This window comes from Alexandromys fortis, unplaced genomic scaffold (assembly GCF_014885135.2).
Source record: "Alexandromys fortis isolate MF-2015 unplaced genomic scaffold, M_Fortis_MF-2015_v1.1 scaffold_13, whole genome shotgun sequence".
Lineage (NCBI taxonomy): Eukaryota > Metazoa > Chordata > Mammalia > Rodentia > Cricetidae > Alexandromys > Alexandromys fortis.
The window spans coordinates 16,835,958-16,861,088 of NW_026067908.1; the positions used below are offsets into that span (position 1 = coordinate 16,835,958).

The 25,131-nt window shown below is 40.1% G+C and overlaps 2 protein-coding genes across 5 annotated transcripts in view; one reads left to right on the forward strand and one right to left on the reverse strand.

Moving 5' to 3' along the window:
- Ift74 (intraflagellar transport 74) overlaps positions 1 to 21,517 on the reverse strand; it is a 90,602-nt gene extending 69,085 nt beyond the window's left edge. For 2 of the 3 annotated variants that reach the window (XM_050136274.1, XM_050136276.1), the window contains exons 1-4: positions 21,381 to 21,517; positions 6,805 to 6,939; positions 4,437 to 4,572; positions 1,638 to 1,686 (exon numbers count right to left, since the gene is read on the reverse strand). In XM_050136274.1, the coding sequence (XP_049992231.1) occupies positions 1,638 to 1,686; positions 4,437 to 4,572; positions 6,805 to 6,924 (305 nt within the window). In that variant the 5' untranslated portion in view covers positions 6,925 to 6,939; positions 21,381 to 21,517. Of the gene's footprint in view, positions 1 to 1,637; positions 1,687 to 4,436; positions 4,573 to 6,804; positions 6,940 to 10,118; positions 10,249 to 21,380 lie in introns of those variants that run through there. The other variant, XM_050136275.1, reaches the window with a different exon arrangement.
- A 108-nt stretch (positions 21,518 to 21,625) lies between these two features.
- Positions 21,626 to 25,131, forward strand: part of Plaa (phospholipase A2 activating protein) — a 39,856-nt gene continuing 36,350 nt past the window's right edge. Inside the window, exon 1 of one of the 2 annotated variants that reach the window (XM_050136272.1) lies at positions 21,626 to 21,915. In XM_050136272.1, coding sequence (XP_049992229.1) covers positions 21,767 to 21,915 — 149 coding nt within the window. In that variant the 5' untranslated portion in view covers positions 21,626 to 21,766. The remainder of the gene's footprint in view (positions 21,916 to 25,131) is intronic. The other variant, XM_050136273.1, reaches the window with a different exon arrangement.

The following is a 25,131-nucleotide window of genomic DNA, read 5'->3' on the forward strand; positions in this document are numbered from 1 at the left end:
CCAAATCAGCTAGTGTTACAGAGGGCACAGTCTGAGAACACTGGGTCTGGACTGTACAGGGAGCTCCAAATCAGCTGGTATTACAGTAGGGCACAGTCTCTCAAAGAACAGAAGCAAAACCAAACACCAAACAAAGGAAAATGGAGCTACATCACTAGGACATCTGAAAAGAGAACGTTATTAGGTGGAAAATAATTAATACGTCTTAGTAGGTAAGACCAGGGATCAGTTCCACATGGCAACTCATAACCGCCATAACTCCGGTTCCAGGAGTCATGGAATCCAATGCCCTCTTCTGACTTCCAAAGGCAAAGGGCAAACATGTGTTTTAACACATACATATATGTATAACATTCATACACATAAAATTAAAAGAAAGTATTTCTTTTAAAATTCTTCATTTTAGAGACCTTATTAAAAGGCCTGAAGCCAGACACAGTGGTGCACACCTTTAATCCCAGTACTCAAAAGGCAGAGGCAGGTTGATCTCTGTGAGTTGAGTCTAGCCTGGTCTACATGAGTTCTAGGACAGCTAAGGCTATATATACAGTGATGCCCCAACTCAAAATAATTACAAAAAAAAGTAGGAGGCTTATAAATTAGTGAAAATTAGTTCAAGCATATATCAAATGACCAAATATACTTACTTACATAAAACTCTATGATTAAGCATAAATAAATAAATACTTATTTCCTTTCTTAGTACAATCAATGATATTTCAATTATATGAATAATACATTCCGAATAATACTAAAAAGCATAAAAGATTATTATCACTCCAAGAAAAGAGTGAACTTCATGATATGATTTCAATGTTTGCCTTCCTTCTAAAATTCACACTGAAACTTGTCAGGCAGTGGTGGTGCAGCCTTTACCCCAGCACTCAGGAGGCAGAGGCAGACGATCTCTGTGAGTTGGAGGCCAGCTGGTCTAGAGTGAGTTTTAGAACAACAGGGCTATGTAGAGAGACTTTGCCTCAACCTGCCCTCTCCACACCTTTCCCCCCCAAAAAGGAACTGATTCTTCTGGTTTGTAACTAGGCCATGAAGGCTATTTCATGGATGTTAGTGCCTACCAAAGGGATGGTCCTGCTTTCCTTGTCCATCACAGAACTACACAAAACCATAAACTCTCAGCCTAGGACTGGGAAGAAATTTAGTTGCTGATAAAGAACTTGCCTTGCAAGCACAAAAACCTGAGTCCAAACCCCAGAACCCATGTAAAACAGCTGGGTTTGGTGGTTCATGCTTGCAATCCCAGCCCTGGGGGAACACGAACAGGAGGCTCAGAAAGGTTCAACAGTCAGCAGCCTAGCCTACTTAGCAAGCTCCAGGGCAACAAAGAGATCCTGTCTCAAAAACATGTGGATGGTATCCGAAAAGTGACACCCAAGGTCACCCTCCAGCATCCACATGCACCCACACGACTGTATGAATACTAACCCACATGTGGGCACCAGGATACACCTCCATGTACCAGATTTCAGTCTAACTATATTATCATGCAGTACAGTCAATTAACCAGAAATTATGTGAGAATATAAAATTATTCTTAGAACTCAAAAGGTAACTAATTGTTGAAATAAATACAACTAAAACTCCAAGGTCATGCATAAAAAAACATTTATTTTACATACCTAAGAAGTCCAAGGTAGTAAGATTTGTCTAAAATTTGCCTCTGGGGACCTAAAAAATGTTTTAATGTGAATATTAATACTCTATTATAAAATGACCAAAATAACAAATCCAAAGCACAACCACCATTACTTGCCACAGTTCTCAGACATTCCTCATGAATGCCTCAACATATGGAGAAACACTAAAAGCTAGTATTCTAGAGTCATAACATAAAGGAGGCTGAATTTAGACAAGAATGGGACTTTTAAAAGTGAGGCTGTTAAGAAATAAGAATCTGGTCTGGAGAAATGGCTCAGTGGTTAAGAGCACATACTGCTTTTTTAGAGGACCCAAGTTCAGTTACCAGCACACACATTGGGCAGCTCATAACTGCCAGTAACACCAACTCCAGGGAATCTGACAGTCTCTTCTGGCTTGCACACTGTACTTATGTGCACAGACCCACACACAGATACACACACATATATTCATAATTTAAAAAAATAATAATCCAGTATTTTTTAAAAGAAACTAGATACTACAGAACAGACTAGCTACATAGAAACTAGGCCTATGGAAGCCTAGAACAGAGCAGTAAAAAGGACTTTTTAAAAAATGCAATTTCTTTTTTTTTAAAGATTTATTTATTTATTTATTATGCAAACAGTGTTCTTAGTATTCTGCATGTATGCCTGCAGGCCAGAAGAGGGAACCAGATCTCATTACAGATGGTAGTGAGCCACCATGTGGTTGCTGGGAATTGAACTCAGGACCTTTGGAAGAGCAAGTAGTGCTCTTAACCACTGAGCCATCTCTCCAGCCCCCAAAAATGCAATTTCATTATCATTAGATTGTATAATATGAGGGCGTGCATGTGCCATAGCACACATGTGAGGGTCACAGACAATAATTTTGACTCATTTTTTTATTATTAATATTTTAAAAAATTTCTAAATAATAAATGGTTTTTCTACTTAGTAAGCAATATGGTATAAAAAAAATTAAGTCTCCTGAAAGGAATACCATACTCTTAAAGTACAGTGGTTAGGATTGGCAAGATGGCTCAGTGGGTAACAAGCCTGACAACCTGAGTTTGATCCTGGGAACCCACAGTAGGAGAGAACCAATTCCAGAAAGTTATCATCTGGGACTTCCATACATGCATTGGGGCACATATGTATCTCTTCAATGGAGAGAGAGAGAGAGAGAGAGAGAGAGAGAGAGAGAGAGAGAGAGAGAGAGAGAGAAATAATAATAATAAAAATACAGTTCTCTCTCCGTATCTGATGGGAACTGCCTTCGGGACTTCAACAGCCCCTGAAATCCAGGGATGCTCAAGTGTCCAATAGAGCTCTGCAGCATTTTCACATAATGGAGCTACACTATCTCACATGACTTAAAACCATCTGGATGACTTGTTGCTGGGAACAATCTTTGTACACTGTGGATGTGTATTGCTCTCACTGGTTCAGAGGGAGCTGACTGGCCTATAACAGGGAAGGAAGAGATTGGGTGGGAGAGCCAGAGTAGGGGGATGCTGGGAAGAAGGTAGAGTCTGAGAGTCTCCAGCTAGACACAGAGGAAGCAAGACATATAGAAAATGAGGTAACAAGCAATGAGCCACATGGCATTACTTAGATAAGAAAAATGACTTAATTTAAATTGTTAGAGCTAGTTAGTAAGAAGCCTAAGCTATCGGCTGAGCATTTACAATTAATATTAATTCTCTGTGTGGTTATTTGGGAGCGGGCTGATGGAACAGAGCTGACAGGCGGTCCCAACAAAAAATTTCGCCTATAACTTAGAATGTCTTATCAATGTTATACAGTTATATCTTTATTGTTATATTTATATTGTAATTTACCTTAAAATTAATTTTGCACCTCAAGAGTAGCTTTAAGCCCTCAGAAATCACTAGTCACAAGAAAAAAAAAGAAACCTAAGAATATTAATCATGGTTTGGTTTATACATCACATTGATCAAACTTCTGAAACAAGTACAGGGTAATGGTGCTAGGGATATGACTTAGTAGTAGTGCATTTGCCTAGCATATACAAGGTCCTAGGTTCAATCTCTGGTGTCGTATCAAAAAGAACTTACAAAACCAATTTAAGCCATGTGTGGCAATACCAAAACTTGAAAGAGTTGAGGTAGAAAGATAGGAGGTCAAGATTATTCTCAGTTGCATAGCGAATGCAAGAACAGTAACTATTTTTGAGACTGTCTAAAAAATAAAATATATTATTATGCCTTAGAGAGAAGCATGTCAGTCTCATTTCTTTTTTAATCATTATAATGGAGAAAAAAAGGAATTTTTAACACCTAATGTTTTCAATTATATTATTTAATTTTTTTACTACATGAAAATTTTTAAATTCTATGTGTATGGGTATGTGCCGTGGCACCTGTGTGGAGGTGAGAGTACAGCTCGTAAGTTGGCCCTCTCCTTCCATCAAGGCAGTCTTGGAGATCAAACTCAGATAATCAAGCCTGGGACCTTCATGTGATGAGCCATCTCACATGCCCAATAAGTGAAAGCTATCAAAAAGAATTTCAAAATACTTTTATGTAGTAACGAAAACCTAATTCCCAGTCATAAACCTTTCAAATTTCTTCCAGTTGTAACAAAACTCCTTGATATTCAGAAAATTTAAGCTCAAAGTAGAAAGGCTTATGCCTTTCTAGTTCACATATATTCTATTATTTCATAATAATTTTATAAGTCAAAGAATAAGAATGACATGCTACATTTCTCATTTATTAAGATATGCTGTAACAGTTTTGAAATAAAATATATTCATCTTCATAAACTAAATACCTTTCATCCCAGTTTTCATTCCACTCAAACCTTGCTGAGTTACAGGACGATCAGCAACTTTGATTTGAGATGACAAAACTCCACCAGTCCCTAGGGAACCACCACGAGAACCTGGTCTTGCTGTTGCTGGTGGCATCTAAATGACAAGCAAGAGTTTACATTTATTAAACCAGGAAAAAACAGTACCAACATAAGATTATCAAGGCAATTTTTCTAAAAATTGAAACTATACACAATTTATAAGTTCAAGACCAGTTAGAACTACATACAAAAAAAAAACTACCTGAGAAATAATAATAAAAAAACTAGGGCCAATTAGATAATGCACATACTGAGAAACCTTATATCTAAGTTAGATCCCTGGGCTCCACACAGTACTTTTCCACCCAGATAAAATAATAAATGTTAACAAAAAGTTTTAAAGTATCATATTTCTACATAATGATGTTATAGTTGATTTTCTCCTTTGTAAAATCTGGTGCTTTAAGCATTATTATGATGAGTATATATTTTCCTTAAAATTAGGAAAAAGAAAACTTTCATTTTGAAAAAAAAAACAGTACTATTACATGTCCTGAGGAAAGTCACAACTCTCTCTTGTCAACTATGCACATAAGCATGGAAAATTATAAAAGGCAACATGAAACTCTTCCAAAATCTCTCTGCATCTTCTTTTTTTTTATCCTTTTTATTTTATCTGTCTCTGCCAAAGACTAACATACAGTAGAAGATTCAATGTGGGGTAGAAATTTTAGATCAATAATTTTTTGCCATTTACTTTGTTGTTTTTATTTCTGTTAGCTGGTAGCCTTAGCACTATCAAACAACCCAGTTCTCAGGAGACTCAGAGAACTCCTTGCAAACTTACTTAGTTATATTGCCAACACCAGGACACATTCCAGAGACTATGCTGAATACAAATTTTTATTATTATGATAATGAAAATGTAATAATCTCTGTAGTTATAATTCTTCTTAGAATGATCAGTTTTTAAATTGTGTACTTTCTCAAATATGGTGGTTCTCTTACTGGCTACATTGACTTATACCACTATTTTAATAGTTACTAAATATATTTCTCATTTTCTGAGACTATNTTTTTTTTTTTTTTTTTGGTTTTTCGAGACAGGGTTTCTCTGTTTAACAACAGCCCTAGCTGTCCTGGAACTAGCTTTTATACACCAGGCTGGCCTTGAACTCATAGAGATCAGCCTACTTCTGCCTCCTGAGTGCTGGGATTAAAGGTCTGCGCCACCACCACCTGGCTCAAAATATATTTTTACTCATACTATTCATTACTATTATGCCTTTTGTTCTTTTTATCATTCTGAAAGGTTTCGAGACCAATTTTTTAATGGTATTCTTCCCCAGTATCAACAAAAAAAGCCTCACAGAATTCTACTTGAACATGAATTTATTATAACTTTAACACAGAACAAACACATACAAATTAGTAAAGTGAATAACTGTGGTTCAATACCAGCCTGGTCTACAGAACAAGTTCAACAGAACAGTCACGGCTATCCACAGAGAAACCCACAAACAAACAAGATTCTGAGTACCGATACGTGTGGCAGCACGGTCTGTAATCCTAGCCAGCCCTAAGGAGACTGGGGCATGAAGATTCTCAATTCAAGGCTAGTCCAAAATATATTAGAAAGACTCTGTCTCAATTTTTTTAAAGTTATGAATGATCTATACAAAGAATTACCAGTTTGTTGGGTTTTTTCATTTTTATGGTATTTTTAATTTTTGTAAATTCAAATATAAAAATTAAAAATATTTTCAAGTACTTGGTTTTTCTATCATTATTAGAAAGCCCTCAGACTTTATTAAGTTTATATTAAATAATTATGTGTATTTTCCTCTGCCAGTTATATAAACTCTTTAAAATATCAAGTTTATATACTCTTTATAAGTCTTATAAATGAATCAAGGGATAAAAATTGCTTTAAGAAGTAATTTATTAGGTTTGAGGCAAGGCCTCAAGAATATTCTATGTATTTTTTGACTAATTTGAAAAGTCACATTACTAATAAAATTCTTACAAATGCTTGATTCTGGTTTTAGTCTATTTTATCTCATTTGTTTCTGATTCTGAAATACTGTACAATTTTAACTATAATGGTTTTACTTTACCCTTGCCTAATAAGTACAAAGACCTGTGTTTGATCTCAGCACCACAAAAAGTAAACTGTTATAGCTTTAAAATATGTTTATGGGTATCACTAAATGTAATTCCTTGATAATGGTCTTATTCTTCCACATTGTATTTTTACATATTTTAACATTTTTCATACAATTAATATAGTCTACAGAATAAAGGAACAACAAAGTAAAATCAGTTATTGCACAGACTCCCAACTTACTGCAGTTGCCACCCGAACAGTCCCGGACGGGGGTCTTACTCCAGAAGGAGGCCTTCCTGTTAGCCCTATTCCACCCCGAGAAATAGGGCGAGGCGCTGAAGATTTGTGGTTACTGGCCATTGTTCACTTTAACCACTGTTTGAAAACAAAAACATAATTCAATTTTTCTTTGAGGTCTTATACACCTGAACACACTAGTACCTCATTATACCCTTCCTTCAAATACTTAATTTATGATGATTTTTTTTCTTGCCAACTGCCATTCCCAGACACTCTTACAAGGCTAAGTTGGCTGTAATTTTATTCAAATTTTACTTTAAAATTCTATTTAGAACTATGGGATTGGGGCTACTGAAACGGCTCGCTGAGTAAAAGCACTTGTCATGCAAGCCTGGAAACGTGAGTTCCGTCCCTGGAACCCTCATAAAGGTGGAAGAAGAGACTGACTCTACAAACTTGACCTCTGGCCTTCCCCCATGTACAATGTAGCACGGACATCCAGCACAGACTCACATCGTGCACTTACACATACAATAGTAAATAATTAAAATATGTGAGTAAATGAAAAATACATGAGATCATTTATTACAATATTCCTTCCTCAATATCCCACTCAGCCAAGGCAAGACCCTCTAACTCTTTCTTCTTGGTGTATATAACCCTTAATCATGTTTTCATCTATTTCTATCACTCTCAGTAAGTAACTTGATTTCCTAGTAATCTGAGAAAATCAGGATATATTGCATTGCCTTTAGAGCATCCAAATCAAGCTAATACGTCCTGCTCTCCAGGATCAATTCTACTTTTCCTTCTTCAACCCGCCGTGTCCCGCACTCCACGTCTCCCTTGAGACAGTATCCCTGCTATTCAGCAACCTTTACAATTTATTCTTTCACCTACTGTCAAGTTCAATTTTTCCCTAATCCTAGAAACTAATGTATTTGTCCTGCAAGCTCCTCTAACCTGTGCAGAAAATCTTCCTCATGCAATCAGGCTTTCCGGAGTAGCCTGTCTCCACCACCTCCTAGGTTTCACTACATCATTTAAACGCCCTCTGACAACCTTACAGGGATATAAACATCATGGCTGACTGGTATGTGACCTACAGGAAATCATCAGCATGACACTAGCCTGCTCTTGCTCTCTTTCCAGGCTCCTCCATCCTCCACTTGCCTGGGTTTGGCAGCATCCCTCACGATGCCATCCACAGTCTCATTTTTTTATGTCCACATTCAGGGCTTCAGCAAACAATGAGCTAAGGATTCACAACTCCTTATCTCCCTGACACAATTTCTCCACTCAGACATGTATAAAGTTAACGAACATCTATCACGTCCCCCAAATCTGTCCTTCCTCTTGGTATGACCTCCTCCTCATACAAGTCAGAAACCTGGTCTTTGATTTTTCTCCTCTTTCTCACTGCCAATGTTCTATTGATTTCATTCCTTCCAATGCTAAACACATACCGCCCTCTATTTTCACGGTGCTGGCAGCCCGTTTAGGGCCTCACTAATTCAGGTCGGTAATTTTATCGGCCTCTTAACCAATCTCCTTGCCTAACACATATCTTGCATGCTGGCTTTTCTAGGAATTCTTTCATGACGACTCTTAACCACCTCTACCTTCTTCGGGCTTACAGGGCTGTGCACACACTGCCATATATCCTGCACGTAACCCTGCCCCAGTACCCACCACAGTAACTGACAGAAGCTGCTTAAGTCCTCCTTCCCTCTGAGAACAAGAGCTAGCTCGTATCTTTAAGTCCTCAGCATCTGTCTCAGTGGCAGGCAGAAACTACATTGTTGTATCTCTTAATCTCCTCCAATACAAAGGCATCCCAATTACAAACATTTACTAATTGGGGTTCAGAAAGTAGTTCTGTGATAGAGAACATAGTAATACTATCAGATCGACCAAACCTCTAGCACCAAGGGGAAAAAACTGTCTTTAAAAAAATCATAAATAAATGTTTGAGAAGGTATGTCTAACTTAATTTTTTAAAAGAAACCAGGTATGGTGGTGCATGCCTGTGATGGAAAGGGGGAAGGGAAGAATTACTACGACTGCAAACAAAACATAGTTGAACCGAAGTTCGACTTTATTCCACAACCATGCTCGGCTTTCACTTGTTCTTCTTTGCATCACCCCACGATCTGTCATTATACTGCCAACTTCTACAGTCTTACATACTTTCGGTTCCAACTGTAATAAGAACTCATAAATCAGTTGTCTGCAAGCCTATCATTCAAACCAGCCACCAATTCTGAATGTCCACCTATTTACTGAACATTTCCATTTGGGCATCTAAACAATTATCTCTTTGTATAGGGGGAAAAAAAATACACACCTACCTTAGACGCTTTCTATTCCAAGCAGCACCCTTCCCCTAATTTCCCTATGGTGTTGAACTACACAGAGACATCAACAGCATTATTCCAAAGGAAATCAGAAAAGTTAAAAGTAGTACCTTTTTCAAATACAGGTCCTACAGTCAAAATACTTTCTCAAAAGAAGTAAAAACACCCAGGAATTCTGGCACAATTAAATTAGTCGCTGTTTCTCTCTCTCTCTCTCTCTCTCTCTCTCTCTCTCTCTCTCTCTCTCTCTTTCTCTCTCTCATTTTTTAGTAGTATAAAATCTACTGAATTTTTTTTACTACTGCTTTACTGTAATAGAAAATGCCTAACTTACATTAGCATAATGCCCCCCTTATGCTAAGAGAAAAGGAAGGAGAGCCCTGGTGACACATATACCCCTATTCCTGGGGAGTTCCTACTCCTATTCACACCATCGTGAGGGAGGGCAGTGTTTCACAGTTTCTGATTCCACAAAGATTAAGGATACAAATTCTACCTCTGACAGTAACCACTACATAACGTTTGCTTGGGATATATCCTGCACGTAACCCTGTCTCATCTCTAAAACAAAAGAGTGGCCACGAGTCCTTATTTTGCAGAGTTGTGGAGTTCAGTTCTTACACGGAAAAGAAGTTTTTCTTTACCGTTACTATCATTATCCTCCCTAAACCAATCATTCTGACTTAGGGTAAGCGAAAAGTTGCTAAGTCCCTTCCTCCTGTAACCGCTGACGGCCTCCACCTTCAGAGCAGTGACTTTCCTGAGGGTCAGTGTTCTTTTTGGAGCGTCCACTCTATAGTCCACGCGTAGGGTGAACGTCCCAGGCCAAGCCTCCGACCCCAAGTCATGGAACAGCCAAGAGCCTACGGATTCGAATTTGTTTTGTTTGGAGCTCGTCAAAGTCTCCAGAGAACGATAACCCGCGCAGGGAGAAGGCGAGAAGCTGAGATGGCTCACCTTGCCCGGTGCGAATGGGGAACCCCGCAACACGAACCTCTCTCGGAGGAGACAGAGCAAGCCACACCGCTCACCTAAGCACGGCCTGGGCGCCAGGCCTCAAAGCCCTGCGCGACGCCGCGTATCCCAGCAACGGCCACCGCGCGGAAACCTCCCCTCGTGATTGGCCGGCGCTGGGCCTCTGATGGGGCGGGGGGCCTCGCGAGATTTGTGGAAAGCCTTTCTCTCGCCCCAAAGTGGTATCTTTAAGCTTTCTTCTACCAGAGGTCTTTTTTTTTTTTTTTTTTTTTTATGTTTATGAGGCGGCGGAGGCTATGTAATTAATTGAGTGTCCTTAAAAGATCTGTTTTACAAGGTCTCACTTTTAGAGTGATGTAGGTGTAAATCATTACGTAGCCCTGGGTGACAAGGATCTTTTTAGAACGGAACTGTTCGTGGTGGGAATTGGTTTGTTTGTTTGTTTGTTTGTGTAACTAAACGTTTGACAGATTCCTTGCCTTACCCCGGCCAGCCCCCCTATAGGGGATGAGAGTGACTACATTGGCTGTGCAGTCTTCCTTAGTAGTAGGATCTGAGTTTATTGCTTGCTCGCTCCAATCTAACCCGATGCACACACCCGAAATATGAATGTAAATCGTAAGGAATACTTCAGGGGTCTATTTCAGCAAGGATGCCAACTCCAGCAACTATGTCCAGGATTTAAGACTGATTTGTAGGGTGTAGGGGGTGGTGATTTGTTTTTTGTTTGTTTGTTTGTTTTGTTTTTTTGTTTTTTGTTTTTTTTTTGTTGTTGTTGTTGTTTTCGAGACAGGGCTTTTTTTTTTTTTTTTAACTTTAAATAGGGTCTCTCTATGTAACCCTGCCTGTCTTGGTAACTCAAGTAGACCAAGCTGGATGTATAGATCCTCCTGCCTCTCCCAAGTGCTGGTGTTAAAGACTTGCACCACCACAAACCCAGGTTTAATAAACCCACTTTTCAGTTTTTAGTTTAAACATAGTTTCTGTGCCTTCCAATTAAGAACTCTGACAGATGTGACAACTGAAATTGGCAGGACAGGCGTTCTTGACCCAATTTTAGAGAGATTAAGTAATTTGTTTTAAATCATTTGAGTAATCAGCAGTGTTCCCTGTCCCCATATCTCTTATGTGATGAAAACAATTCAGAACATCACACTTGGTGGCCTCTCAGCTTTCCTAAGGAGTGCAATCCACTTTATTTGACTTTGGTGATTTTCATTTTGTCTTTTGTTTGATTGCTTTGGTGTGGCCTTCTGGATGTCTCCCTTCCGCGTACTTATAGTACATGAGATCACGCCCCAAGTGGGCCCGGTATCTTAAAGGCTATTGGCTGAAGTAGTTCCTACAACATGGATGCTAGGCAAACTCTATACCACTGGGTTACACACCCACTGTCCAAGATTTCGCTGTTTCTTTATAGGAACTTACTTAGGCTACATCAAGTAACTGAATTGTATCAAGCTTTCTGTCTCAGGACCTTCTTAAACTGTAGATCACAAACCCTCCTGGGGTTTAACTGAATGTGGGGGTTCCCCCAAATTTACAATAGTAAAAAATGTCTGAACACCCAGTGAACAAAAATTGAAGAACACATAGTAACAAATCGGAGGTGTTTCTGGCAACAACTCACCCGTGTTGCATTGCATGGCTTCACTAAAACTTTGGTTCTGAATCACTTGTGCACTCTGTACTTCTAGTCTCCTCCCACCACACCACACCAACCAGTGCTGCCTCAGACACCTTGGCTCAGAGTCAAGACTATTGTTTGCTATGAACTCCAGTGCTTTTACTATATAGTTTTCTATTGTTATAAAAACATGATTAAGGGATGTGAGAGACGGCTCAGAAGAAGTTAAGAGCGCTGGCTGCTCTTCCAGAGGTCCTGAGTTAAATTTCCAGCAGTCACATGGTGGCTCACAACCATCTACAATGAGATCTGATGCCTTCTTCTGGCGTGAAGGCAAACATGCAGGCAGAACACTGTATAAAAAAAATTATTTAAAAAACAATGAAAAAATTAATTAAACTTTTGGGGTATTGAAGTAGCAAGAAACTTCTTTGCATTCCAAGAGAATCTAACATATATTATTTTCTTTGTTTTGAAAGTTGGGTTTTCATTTAATTCCATCAACAGAAATTAGACTTGACTAGTCACAGATACTTTTGTACACTGACTAATTTTAGAAAGATTTTTGTTTGTTTGTTTGTTTGTGAGAGGGAGGATTTTAGAACCTGAATTTTTTTCCATTTTCTTTTTCTTGTTTTTTTTTTTTTAAAGCTTTATTTAACCTTATTTCATGTACATTGGTATAATGATGTCACATTCTCTGGAACTGGAGTTACAGACAGCTGCGAGCTGCCATGTGGGTGCTGGGAATTGAACCCCGGTCCTCTGGAAGAGCAATCTGTGCTCTTAACCACTGAGCCGTCCCGCCAGCCCCCTTCCATTTTCTTCTACTTAAAACTGTATCAGATCATTCCAATATAATGGTTTTTAATATGTAAATTGGATTGTTATACATATGGTATGTTTGTTTTTTAAAAAATATGTCAAAGAGAAAAAAATCTTAATTACAGAAAATAAGAGCTCAATATTTTTATATCTTTATTCCTTAGTATGCAAGTATCAAATTGGTATATTATTAGATTTTATTGCATTCGAATGATTGATTTAAAAAACTGTTTAAGTTTCAAAAATTATTGCCAAATGAATTTTGGCTTGAATCAGGATGGATATTCTAGGGGAGCCCTGAACATATTTCTATCATTTTGTATAATGTGTTTATGCAAAGTGTTATTCTCTGCATTTGGTGATTATTAAATCAAAAATACTGATCCACTCTGAGAAACATTGAAACTGAAGATGCTGCATATCCTGAGTTTGGTTTCCAGTACCCTTACCCACTCACAACCATCTGGAACCCTACTCTGGGGATCCGGCTCCCTCTTCTGGATTCCACTGGCACTGCACTCACGTGCACCTACACACACACACACACACAGACACACACATACATACCAAATTTAAAGGAAAGCAAATCTTACAGTTATTCATCTGAGCAGTATTTGTTATAGGAAAATTAGTTAAGGTCATGCTGGGGTCCCTGCAAGCTCTACTGCTGGCAGAGAGACAATCTGCAGGAAGAGAGGAAAACTTGGTTCAGCTTGACTTAAGTCAGACTGGATCAAACTTCTAGTGAGTTTGATGCCAGGCAGTCTATTGTAATATAAGCATATTTAAACACAGTACAATTTGGAAGAAGTTTCCAAACAACAATTTCCAATCCTGTGCACGATGAAACTTAATGTGTAACTACAAAGAAACACCTTTATATAGTACATTGCCATGAAGATAGGTTCTACAGCTTAAAGACCTAGGATACAGTATGCTCTCTGACTGAGATAGCATGCAGGGAACAGGCTTTAAGGTACACGTGGCATTTTCCCTCAGGATGGGTTCTATTAACTGAGAGCTAAAGATAGAAGACTAGGGAGGGAGAGTACGGGATAAACATTCTGGAGGCTTTGGGTAAGGTCTGGCTCTATAGAAAGCACAGGTCACCACGTCATTAACAATATCCATTCCCAGCCTTCTAGGTGGAAAGCGGGCATTTCCTCCTTTAAGGAGACAACCCTGCATGATTAACATTCCTGATTTCCCCAGTGATCTGTGTCCTCAACAAGGCAATTGTCATAATGTATATACAATTTGACCATTAAAATGACTGTCCCTGAGCTGTGAATATACCCTTGAGTGTTGATGTTGGGGTAATAAACTTAGAAGCCTAGAGTTAGCCCAGATGAAATTAGGCATAAGAAATGTGAGAGTCCCCAGACGAATGGGGAAGGGACTTCTTAGAGTTTTCCTGTCTGAAAACATCACAGTGGAAATGAGATGAGACCATTATCGGTCCTTGAATTGTCAGCTTGCAGAAACTGCGAATGCACACCTCTATAGGGGAACACTAGCACACTTGCTAATCTGTTCTCAAGAATACACACTTGTATTTTCTAAAGAATCAATGTATAGTACTCATTAATACTTTTTTCGCATCACACACCCACTTTTCTTTACTAAATTGGGCCTACAAGCTTTTAACCATTTGATGAAACAGCTGTCTCTTTTATTAATTAGCTCAATTTGTGTAAAAACTAACTTTTCTCCTCTTTTTATCTGTATTTTGTTAGTTATTACATTTTTGGAACAGAGCCTCTTGTAGCCCAGGCTGGCCTTGGACCTGCTATATAGCTTCCTACCTGTGACTCCCAAGTGTTGGGATTACAAACCTGTATCACTATGCCCACTTTTGTTTCTGTCATGTTAATTAGTAAGATCCCAAGATACTGAACATGATGGGGTAGATGAAAAGTTCTTCCCCAGCAATATGGAAAGGTATTCGGGATATATGGTTAAAGCAAGGTGAGAAGTAATCACAGCTAACATGTTCTTACACCTATTTAAACAATATGCTTTGGGAAGCATACAAGAAAGTAATGATAATTGTCTCCTCCAGAGAAGAAAACTGGGTGGTTAAGATTTGAAAATTTGCACCCTATCTTTTTAAAGCCTTTGTAGCTGAATGAAATGTAGCATTATTATATTTTAATGTCAAAGAAAACAAAGACCATGATTAATTTTCATATTTGTTAAATGAATTTAAGCAATTATCTGGACAATGTTTCCAAAGCTTATGAAAAGATATGAGTTCCTCGAAGTTAAGCAAGAAAAAAGAAGCTGTCAGCTTCAGGACAGTATCTTTGTTCTTTCCCAGCACCACAAGCTTGGAAACAGCTATTACCTGATGTAGCGCCGTGTAAAGAACATATTGAATTGTATTTGCTTTGAAAGCTCTTTAACATTCTGCAGTGCTGGTAAGTGCCACACGATTTATATGCTGTAGCTAGTTCAGGATGGACCCTACTCAGCATCCTACAAAACAGTAGTTTTCAGGCTCTATTTTAGAAGACAACAGTTTGACCTTCTGACCTTCTGCTTTTCTTCCCTCTCGGTGCTGCTGGGAGAAACTTTCCACAAAGTTACCTTTCCACCTGACCAGAGCAGCCAAGAGAAACATAAAGCCGAAGCCTTTCTACTGAAAATATCATTAACCTGGCCTCTGGGGGCCGTGGCTCTGCACTCTGATCTTCAGGCAAGCTTTATTTGTTAAATTGTAACCAAAATATCACTGCTTTAGCCAGAGAAAATTAAACTCACATTGCAGAAACAAGGCTGACGTCTGTCAACACAGCTGGATAGGCTTGTGTCACACGCCACTGTCCCTTAGAGAATCATTCACAAACTAATGTGTGTTCTGTGAGTCTGACTGACTGTGTTCCAAACTTTGCATGTTTTCCAAACTTAGTGACTTTTTACAAAAACTGCTTATAGCCACTTTAATATTTTCCATAATTCCTAATTTCCTTTTCCTTTAGACATGAAAGGAACTGGGGATATAGTTTACAATGTGCTTAGCACATTCACATGAACCCTGCGTTCAATTCCTAGAACGATAAACAAAAGTTTCAACACACCTATAGACCTGAAGTATATCAATATCTATCATGCATGACCAACATATGACCATAGGCCACAGGATAACTATGGATGTGCCCCAATATATTTGAAGATGACAATGTCACATAGTAATGTCAAAACATCAGACACTCCTGAATCTTTTAGGGGTCATGAACATTTACACTATGTGATTGCTTCTATGTATGCAATCCTTGTACTTTTGCTCATATTTAATGTTTTTGTCAGTTTATGGCAGCAAATAGAGCAGAGGCCATAGTTCCCTATATACCTACATTCTATTACCACAATTTTATTCACATATATGAACACACCAAATGTCATTAGTATTTGTCAAAATTTCTAGTTTTCAACTTGGCAAAATCTGTCCCAAGTTACCAGCCTTATTGACCCCAACTTTATATCCTTATCGTTAACATTGGGTTTTTTATAATGAATTTAGGTTTCTGTTGGTTTTGAGATAGGTCTTTCTATGCAGCCCTGGAACTCCCTTCGTAGATCAATCTGGCCTTAAACTCAGAAATTCATCTGCCTCTGCCTCCTGAGTCCTAAGATTAAATGTGTACACCATCATGTTCCCCTGAATTTAGGCTTTTTTTAAAAAAAAAACAAAGAACAAATAAAAATGTCACACTGAAAGCTTCATACTGAGAACAAAAATTATATACCTTAAGTCTATTTTTATTTATTTAGGTCTTGTTTGTTTATTTTGTTTTGTTTTTGGAAATAAGGTTTCTCTGTGTAGTCCTGGCTGTCCTGGAACTTGCTCTATAGATCAGGCTGGCCTCAAACTCATAGAGATCCACCTGCTTCTGCCTTCTGACTGCTGGGATTGAAGTCATGTGCCACTATGTGTTTTTTTGAGAGCCATGTAGACCTGCTGGTCTCAAACTCAGAGATTCCCTGCCTCTGCCTCCTGAGGGATGGGATAAAGCTGTGTGACACTGCACCCTGCCCTGCTTTGTCCTGCTCACTTCCTTGCTTCCTTTATTGCTGTATCTGAAGATCAAACTCAGGGTCTCATAAATCTAATGAAAAAATTCTACTATTGAGCTGTATCTCTATCCCAGTGTGTACAAACTTAAATGACTAGTATGGATGTTCAAATATCTCATCTATTGTCTTTGAAAGAACTACTGATATCGTGGAGATTTCTACATGTCCTCCATCATGGGACAAGTTTATGAAAGTGAATACTTAGAAGAAATCATTAGTTTTTAAACCTTTGAGTCCTTGATATAAAATGTAATAATTAGAAAAAGTCCCAAGAATAATTCTTACTTTTCATAGAATTTAGGTTCAGTCAAGTGTTCTTGATGTGACTTTAATGTAGTTCAGTTGTTAACTAAACAACTAAGCCAATGAAAACTACACACACACCCATGCTATTGAAACATTAACTAGTAGAGCTATTTTGAGTCCAGGAGTTCCAACATTTTGGGTTCTACCTAGGAATCATGAGGGGAAAACTTACATCACATGTTCTACGAACAAAACTAAGAACATGTACTTGATTCTTTAAAGTCCCAGAGGAAGGTTTGGCACATTTTATGTTCTTTAAAGTTTTATTTTGTAACTGGAAGTTTCTCTTCTGCCTGCCAATTCCTGAATAAACACTAAGAAGCTTCTATTAATTATAAAAGTTTGGCTGATGGCTCAGGCTTATTACTAATTAGCTCTTACTTTTAAACGAACCCATTTCTAATAGCCTATATTTTTACCATGAGGCTTATGGCTTGTTACCTCACATCTTGCTTCTCTGGTGGCTACTTGCGTTTCCCCCTATGCTGTCTTCTTTCTCCCTGTATCTGTTTGGATTTCCCGCCCAGCTATATTTGCCCTGCCGTAGGTCAAAGCATTTTCTTTATTAACCAATGGTAATAAAACATATTTACAGCATACAGAAGGGCACCCCACATCACTATTTATTGGAGCTACAGAGATGGTTCAGACTCTGCTCTGGCTGCTTTGTTAGATGACCCACATTTGACTCCCAGAACCCACATCATGGCTCACAACTACCTATAATTCCAGTTCCAAGATATCCAACATCCTCCTCTGACATCCACTGGTACCAATCATGCAAGTAGTGCACACACAGGTAGGCAAAACATTCATATAAAACCATAAAAACAATTTAAACTTAAAGGATGCATTGATGTGTATGAGTGCCTACACATATTTACATGTATCATGCGCATGTAGTGTCTGGAGAGGGCAGAAGAGGGCACTGGATCTCTAGACCCAGAGTTATAGATGGTTGTGAGCCATGATGTGAGTGCTTGGACCTGAGCCCAAGTCCTCTGGAAGCCAATGTGATGCACGATTAACAAAAGCTCAGGGACTGAAATTGAGGTTCAACCTGAAGATCCGAAAAGCAAAGCAGCCAACCACTGGCTCTTACCTCGACCTCAGTCTGAAATGGTGATCCTGCCTCCAGGAATCTCAGAATGCAACTGTGTGATGAGAGCTGTTTCCTCCTGTTTTATAGTCCTCTCTATGAGTGAGATTAAAGGCATGCACCACCCGGTTTCTATGGAAAACTAGTGTTTCTATTGAGATTAAAAATGTGTTATTGCAGCCTGGTCTGTAAGGCTGACCAGTGTGGCTGCTTTACTCTCTCAACTTCAGGCAAACTTTATTTATCAAAATACAATTGAAACGTCACACCAGTGCTCTTAACTACTGACCCATTTCTTCAGACCCCCAGTTCTGATTTTGATTAGTTAAGTTTTAGTTTCTGAGTACTGCTCAGTTGGGCTCCATAGCTAGGGCCATCTTAGCCTAATGGCCACTTTTGGGTTTTGTTCTATAGGCTTTGTTGTTGCTTTGTTTTGTTTTCAGTCAATGCAAATCCTTTATCTGTGAGATAGAGATTATATTCCCTACTTCGTAGGATTACTGTGAGGACCAAATGAGCAACTACATGAAATTTGTATTTTAGGTGACATACTCTAGTGAGGAAATTTCCATTGAGAACCTATTTGTTATGGGATATTTGATCATATTATGAAACCCCAAGACTGTGTTAATAAAATTAACCTTGGACTGGGGCAGAGCCAGCGACTAGTTGACAAGAATTAGCCATATAGAGTACAGAGGACTCAGGAATACGGAAAGAGAGGAGCACAGGAAGGAACAGGGAGGGACTTAGAGATTTGCCGTCCTTTTGGTTTGGGAAGAGTGGAGAGATGCTTCTCTTGCTGGTCTCCAGCCAAAAAGGAAGATCAGCTGGTTGCTTAGCAGCTTCTCTGATCTAGCAGGTTTCTACCCCAACATCTGACTCCCAAGTCTATTGGTAAATAGAATGATAGAGACTTAGTTAAAACTACAACCAAGCCACCTTGACCAGATCCTGCGAGGCTGCGATCTGAGCCGCCGAAGTGATGACTGCCCAGCCTTGGGGCTTCAGGTGTGGCCACTAAGCCGACAGAAAAAATAACATCTATTAAATAGAAAGCAGTAAATCTGATGGTTAAGATTGCGGACCAATCTCTCATCCACCTCAGGGTCACAGTGGTGGCACACCTCTATAATGACAACACTTGGGAGACTGAAACAGAAGATTGCTGGGAATTTTGGGGCAGCCAAAGCTAGTGAGAGACAGAGTGGCTGAGATGTCTCATGGGCAAAGAGCTTGCCACCCCACCAAGCCTGAGGACCTGAGCTAGATTCTCAGGACCTACATGGTAGAAAAAGAGAACCGCTTCTTGCAAGTTGTTCTTGGACCCCTATGTGTGTTCTGGTGCCTGTACATACACAGATGCACAAGCACACCTCAAATGCACAAATACACATACACATGTACACACAGAATAAATATAATTAAAATTAAAAGAAAAAAATTAACAGCAACTACAAAAATATTGAAAGAGAATGAATTTTTTTGAAGAAATATCAGTATTGTAGAAATGATGACTACAGAAATGTTACAACATCATGAACACTATTTGGAAATAAATAAAATTGTATTGGTCCAAAGAGGAGTAAGGAAGGTCTGGAAGATAAAGTGGTGTTTGATCTGTGACATACAGAGCAAAGGTTACAGTTTTGTTATGGTATGTGAGTGTGAGTGTGCGTGCTTGTGTGTTTCCAAGACAGGGTTTCTGTGTTACAGTTCTGGCTGTCCTAGAATTTGCTTTATAGACCAGGCTGGCCTTGAACTCACAAAGATCTGCCTGCCTCTGCCTCCTGAGCAAAAGGTGTACACCACCACCACCCTGCTTGTGTGTTTTCTAAAGATAGGAACATCTGTATCAGAATGGCCTAGAACTCACTATCCAGCCCATATTTCAGTCTCCCAATCCTCTTCCTTCAGCCTCTTCTGGCATTTGGATTTGCTTGTTTGTTTTAGGAACACAGAAATATCAACTTCAACATTGTGGCTTGTTGAAATTGAGGAAGGTAATTAATTTAACATGGCTGAGGCAGACACATACCTACGGGAAATGACTTTAGTAAAATAAATTAGGAAACGTGAAAGGCCTTGTATAACATTGTACTCCTAAAAAACGGGAAGCTGCTAGCTATTGGGATTACTGAACTAAGGTAATACTTAGATCTAGAATTTAGAAAAAAGAATCTTACTCTGATGTGTAGAACTGGCTGGGAAGAAGAGGTAGGAAAACGAGAGAATGTTAAAATAATTTAAGCCACTAGGCAGAAATTTCTAATAGATGGCTGGAAATATCCAAAGCTTGAGAATATAATTTGAGGAGAGCTTACCCAGTGGGTATAGTGGCAGAAGAGATTTTAAAATGCCAATGTTTCAGGGTTTAAACCTGAGAAACACAAAGGAACAGTGAGTTAAAGCCTAGCATGAGAGTTTTAAGGAGAATGAGTTAGGAAAATGCACATTAGATTTGGTAACTTTAGTTTGTGTTATTGCCGGGCAGTGGTGGCGCACGCCTTTAATCCCAGCACTCGGGAGGCAGAGGCAGGCGGATCTCTGTGAGTTCGAGACCAGCCTGGTCTACAAGAGCTAGTTCCAGGACAGGCTCCAAAACCACAGAGAAACCCTGTCTCGAAAAAACAAAAATAAATAAATAAATAAAGTTTGTGTTATGGTGGATGTCAGGCAATAATACGGAGGGCAATTTTACTACAATGTAGATGGGACACTCTCAATGCAATGCAGACACTCAAGAGCACCATGGAGGTTTGGCTAAAAATACGTAATTTTACCTGTAATCTAGCACTCAGAGATCAGGGCAGGAGAACCAAGAGTTTGAGGCCAGCCCGGGCTACTGTGAGACTTTATAAATTAATTAATGAAAGGCATTCTCTGCCCTATCTTAAACCTACAGAGCCAAAGCTCGGGCAAACAGTGGTCAGGTTTGGAAAGAATGAATCTGAACCACAGTTTGTTTTGTTGTTATTGTTATTATTATTTGCAAAATCTGATAGCATGGGTAAGAACATAGGGGTAGCTTAACATGGATGAAAGTGGAAGTTTCCACTTGACTTCAGTTTCTATCATTTTAGATGAAAAAGAATTTATGAAAATCCTGAGAATTCAGAAACTGGGTAACAAACCGTGACACAAGGTAAAGAAGCAATTTCACTCTACCATCAAGAGGAGTAGGGTTACTCTACCACTCAGAGGAGTCTGGTGAGCACCAGGATTTAAAACATCCCCAGGCTCAGCGCGCGGGCGAGTCGCTCGCCACGCACAGCATTGTGGGATTTGTAGTCCCGGCTTGCCCCCTTACACAAATCTTCGCTGGTTCTCTGAAATGGACCGGGTACTGGCAGGACCAGGACGTCCGACGTTTAGGCAGAATTTCCGAGTCCCGCCGTTCGTTCCTCGGCCCGCGATCCGGGGCGCAGAAGGGGAGACAGCCTCGACGCGCGACGCCTCAGCAGCGCGACGCACACGGTCTGCGTCACCGCGGGCTGCGGCGGATGATGAATTCCGGTGCGCGTGTTCGGGGTGCTGTGTCACTCAGTCCTTCCGCACCGGCTGACGGGCTCTTCCGGTCTCTGTGCCCCTCACCTGCAGGCGGGTCTCGGGCCGCAGCCTGGTGCACGCCGGCCCGGGCCTGTGGACGAGTCTCGTGCTGTGCCCGGGAGCCGGGGCTCCTGACTCACGCTGGCCATGGCGAGCGGCGCAGCTCGCTACCGGCTGAGCTGCTCGCTCCCGGGCCACGAGCTGGACGTGAGGGGCCTGGTGTGCTCCCTCTACCCGCCGGGGGCCTTTGTGTCTGTGTCCCGGGATCGCACCACCCGCCTCTGGGTCCCGGACAGGTGAGCACTCGCCAGCCCTGCCGCCCGCAGCGGATTCCAGACACGTGGGAGGGATGAGCCTCCTTCCCTGAGCCGCACCGCTCCCTCTTCCTGCTGTCCGCCCTGCTCCCGCTTCCCGGCGGCTTCCCGAGCTTTCGCACTCCAAGCGAGCGGTCGGCGAAACCGACGGGATTTCGGGGCATGGGTGTGGGATTCTAGGACCGTGCTACCTGTCCTAACTTGACCACTAGCGAGGGGCTTGGCCTTGGACGTGCATCTTCAGACACCTTTAGAGGCTTCAGCTTTGGCAGATGTTTTAGACTTCAGTTTTTATTGCTCCTGTGCACCCTTCCCGGTTCGGCCATATGAAAACTGCTGGCTTGCCCCTCGCTCCGGTCGCAGGAGCTGCTGTGTCGTCTTCTCTCACTTTACAATTTTTGTAGACTGTAGTTCTCAATAATTGCCTTGCAGAGAGTTAGGCGTGGATTTCTCTCCCGGTTGTCCAACTTAAAGGGGAGGACAGGCCGAACCCTCTCAAATGTTAATTGTTGTGTAGAAATAATACAATTTACTGAGGAAAAAAAAATCATCATTGCCTTAAATTCTGCCTGCAAGCCCCCCCCCCCCCCGCCTCACCCTCCCGTTAAATAAAAGTTAAAATCCAGGCCAAATTAATATCAGATGTTACGTTAAAGCACTGATTAGTCAAGAAACTTAATCCTTAGTAAACGGATTTCAGTTTTCAGAAAGAAAAATTGAGCTTAGGTGATGAGTACCCTGTATTTTATTCCTAGGAAGAAGTGACTTCACTGATAGGCTCGCTCTGTTTACAGAACTTTCTTAGAATCTCTTGGGAGAATATGCCTCAAGAAGCAAGCCATTGCACGTATACAGAGATAGGTGGGAAGAGAAGCTTTTTTTGAGACGTTCCTCTGTGTGTGTGTGTGTGTGTGTGTGTGTGTGTATCGACATCTCTAGTATCGATTGAGCTTATCTGTGGAAGGTGGAATAGGCCAACTTTGAAGTGGAAAAGCTGAAGTTGGAAGGACACTATAGGCTAGACGGCTAGCGTAACAAAAAGCGTAGGTCCTGGAATGAGAGAGGAAGGTTCCAGGGTGTCAGGAGGTAAACTGATATGAAGGCAGGTCTCAAAGGCTAGCAGGAACCCCTTTCTGAAGTTTATATGTAAAAACACGAGCGGTGGGGCTGGAGAGATGGCTCAGTGGTTAAGGGCACTGACTGCTCTTCCAGAGGTCCTGAGTTCAATTCCCAGCAACCACATGGTGGCTCACAACCATCTGTAATGAGATCTGGCGCCCTCCTCTGGCGTGTGGGCATATATGGAGGCAGAATGTTGTATACATAATAAATAAATAAATCTTAAAAAAAAAAACACGAGCGGTTTGGTTTAATGTGATTGTTACGTTTCTGCTTGCCACGGTAGTCTAAAGGAAGAGTGTGGAAGTAGCTGTGTTTGGTGGCTTTTGCAGTACAGCCACTAGGTGATGGGAGTAAAAATATTATAGGGCAAACTGCTGTGTTGAGTTGGATAAGGTGACCTCTGATCGTCTCTTCCAGAATTAAGAGTCTGTGACATCCCAAACCACTAGGTAAAACTAATAGGCAACTTCTTATGTATTTGAGTATAATTATTGTTGAGATTTGTTCCTTTAAAGTGGAGTTCTCAAACAAGCTCAATAAATAATCTTCAAAAATATTGGGGTATCGTGTAACTTCCTGCTTAGTCTATATGAGACCCAGAATTCAATGCCCAGCAAGTAAAATTAAATCCAGCAGAAGCATATATCTAGAAGGACAAAAACATTGCAGTAAGGAGCATCTATCTAAAGAATCTCTGTTTTAGTAGTTGAATCCTGTCACTATATCTGTACAGTCTGTGAGGCTGTTGTAGGTTGACAGAAGTGGAATAACCGGGGTGATTATTTTTATCTGGGATCTTTAGACTGAAATGATGTTCTGTTTGAAAACTGGTTGTTCTTATTTGTTTTTGTTCTTCAAATTTAGTTTACACATTATTCGACTAACAGTGATCAAAAGCTTACATTTTGCAGCTAAGACGATTTTCATTCCTAGCTGTTCAGGTTAGTGTCTTGGTCACTGATTAGCCTCTGCATCTCAGCAATAGTTTTCATGATGTGAGAGGAGTCTGTAGCCGGCATACTGAAAGCTTTTGCTTCGTGGTATATTCACTGAGTTAATGAAGGGCTGGCTATACCATACTGAGAGTCAAGTAGTAAATGAAGTTTGTTTTTCCCTGTCTGTTGTCGATATGCTCCTGATCATAGTAGTTAGTGAAGAAATGAACTAAGAGTGATAGAATTTAGGAGGTAGAAATAGCTGCTGTTAGGGTGGACTAAATACCTAGGTTTTAGCCAAAGTCCATTGAAGACCCAGAAGGTTAACTCAGCAGATCTGTGTACTGAGCTGGGCCAGCCAGCATGCCATAGTTTCACACTGCTTCAGACCTCTTTAAACATCACACTAAGTTGGGTTCCACAAATCTGTCACAGACTTCTGGGGTGAGAGAGATGAGGTTAAGTTTGTCGTTATATTAATTGGCCTTTTGAAAACTACCCATATTTAAAGATAGGATTTAAAATTTAAGACTTTGCATTTTATTTTTCTTGACCATGCTAAATCAAAAGTGACTTTTCCGCCCGGTTAATACTGAGCACCATGGATCCTAAGTCAAGACAGTTCTGTGGGTTTGTTAAATTGGTATTTTAAAAACGTTGACTCCTCTAGCAGTGAAAGCTTCCTCTCCTGTCATTGGTGCACAAGTGACCCTGGGTACCTTTACTGTCAGCTTGTTTAGACTGCTAGTGGGGGATCTCTTTAGCTTTATCTTTCTTCGTCTTCATCTTGCCTTACACACTCTGGGCACTTCCTCAGTGAAGGTTGTTGATAACGAAGGTGTTTCAGACTTGCAAATTTGAAAACTGTTTTTATGTCCTGCTACTGCAGTGACACTTGAATGGTTTATGATTCTAATCCTGCAGTAATTTTCCTTCCAGAATTTACAGCATTGCTCCATTGTGTTTTTATCGATGGCTTTAGACTGTTGAGAAGTCTGAAGCCATCCTAGTATTTTTTTTTACCTGTTATCCTTTAAAAGGAACCTATTTTCATCTATTCGCCTGAACCGTCAGTGAACTCTTTAATTATGATGACCTCTGCCCAAAACTTCTCAAATTAATCTGTGTGTTTCTTTCTCCA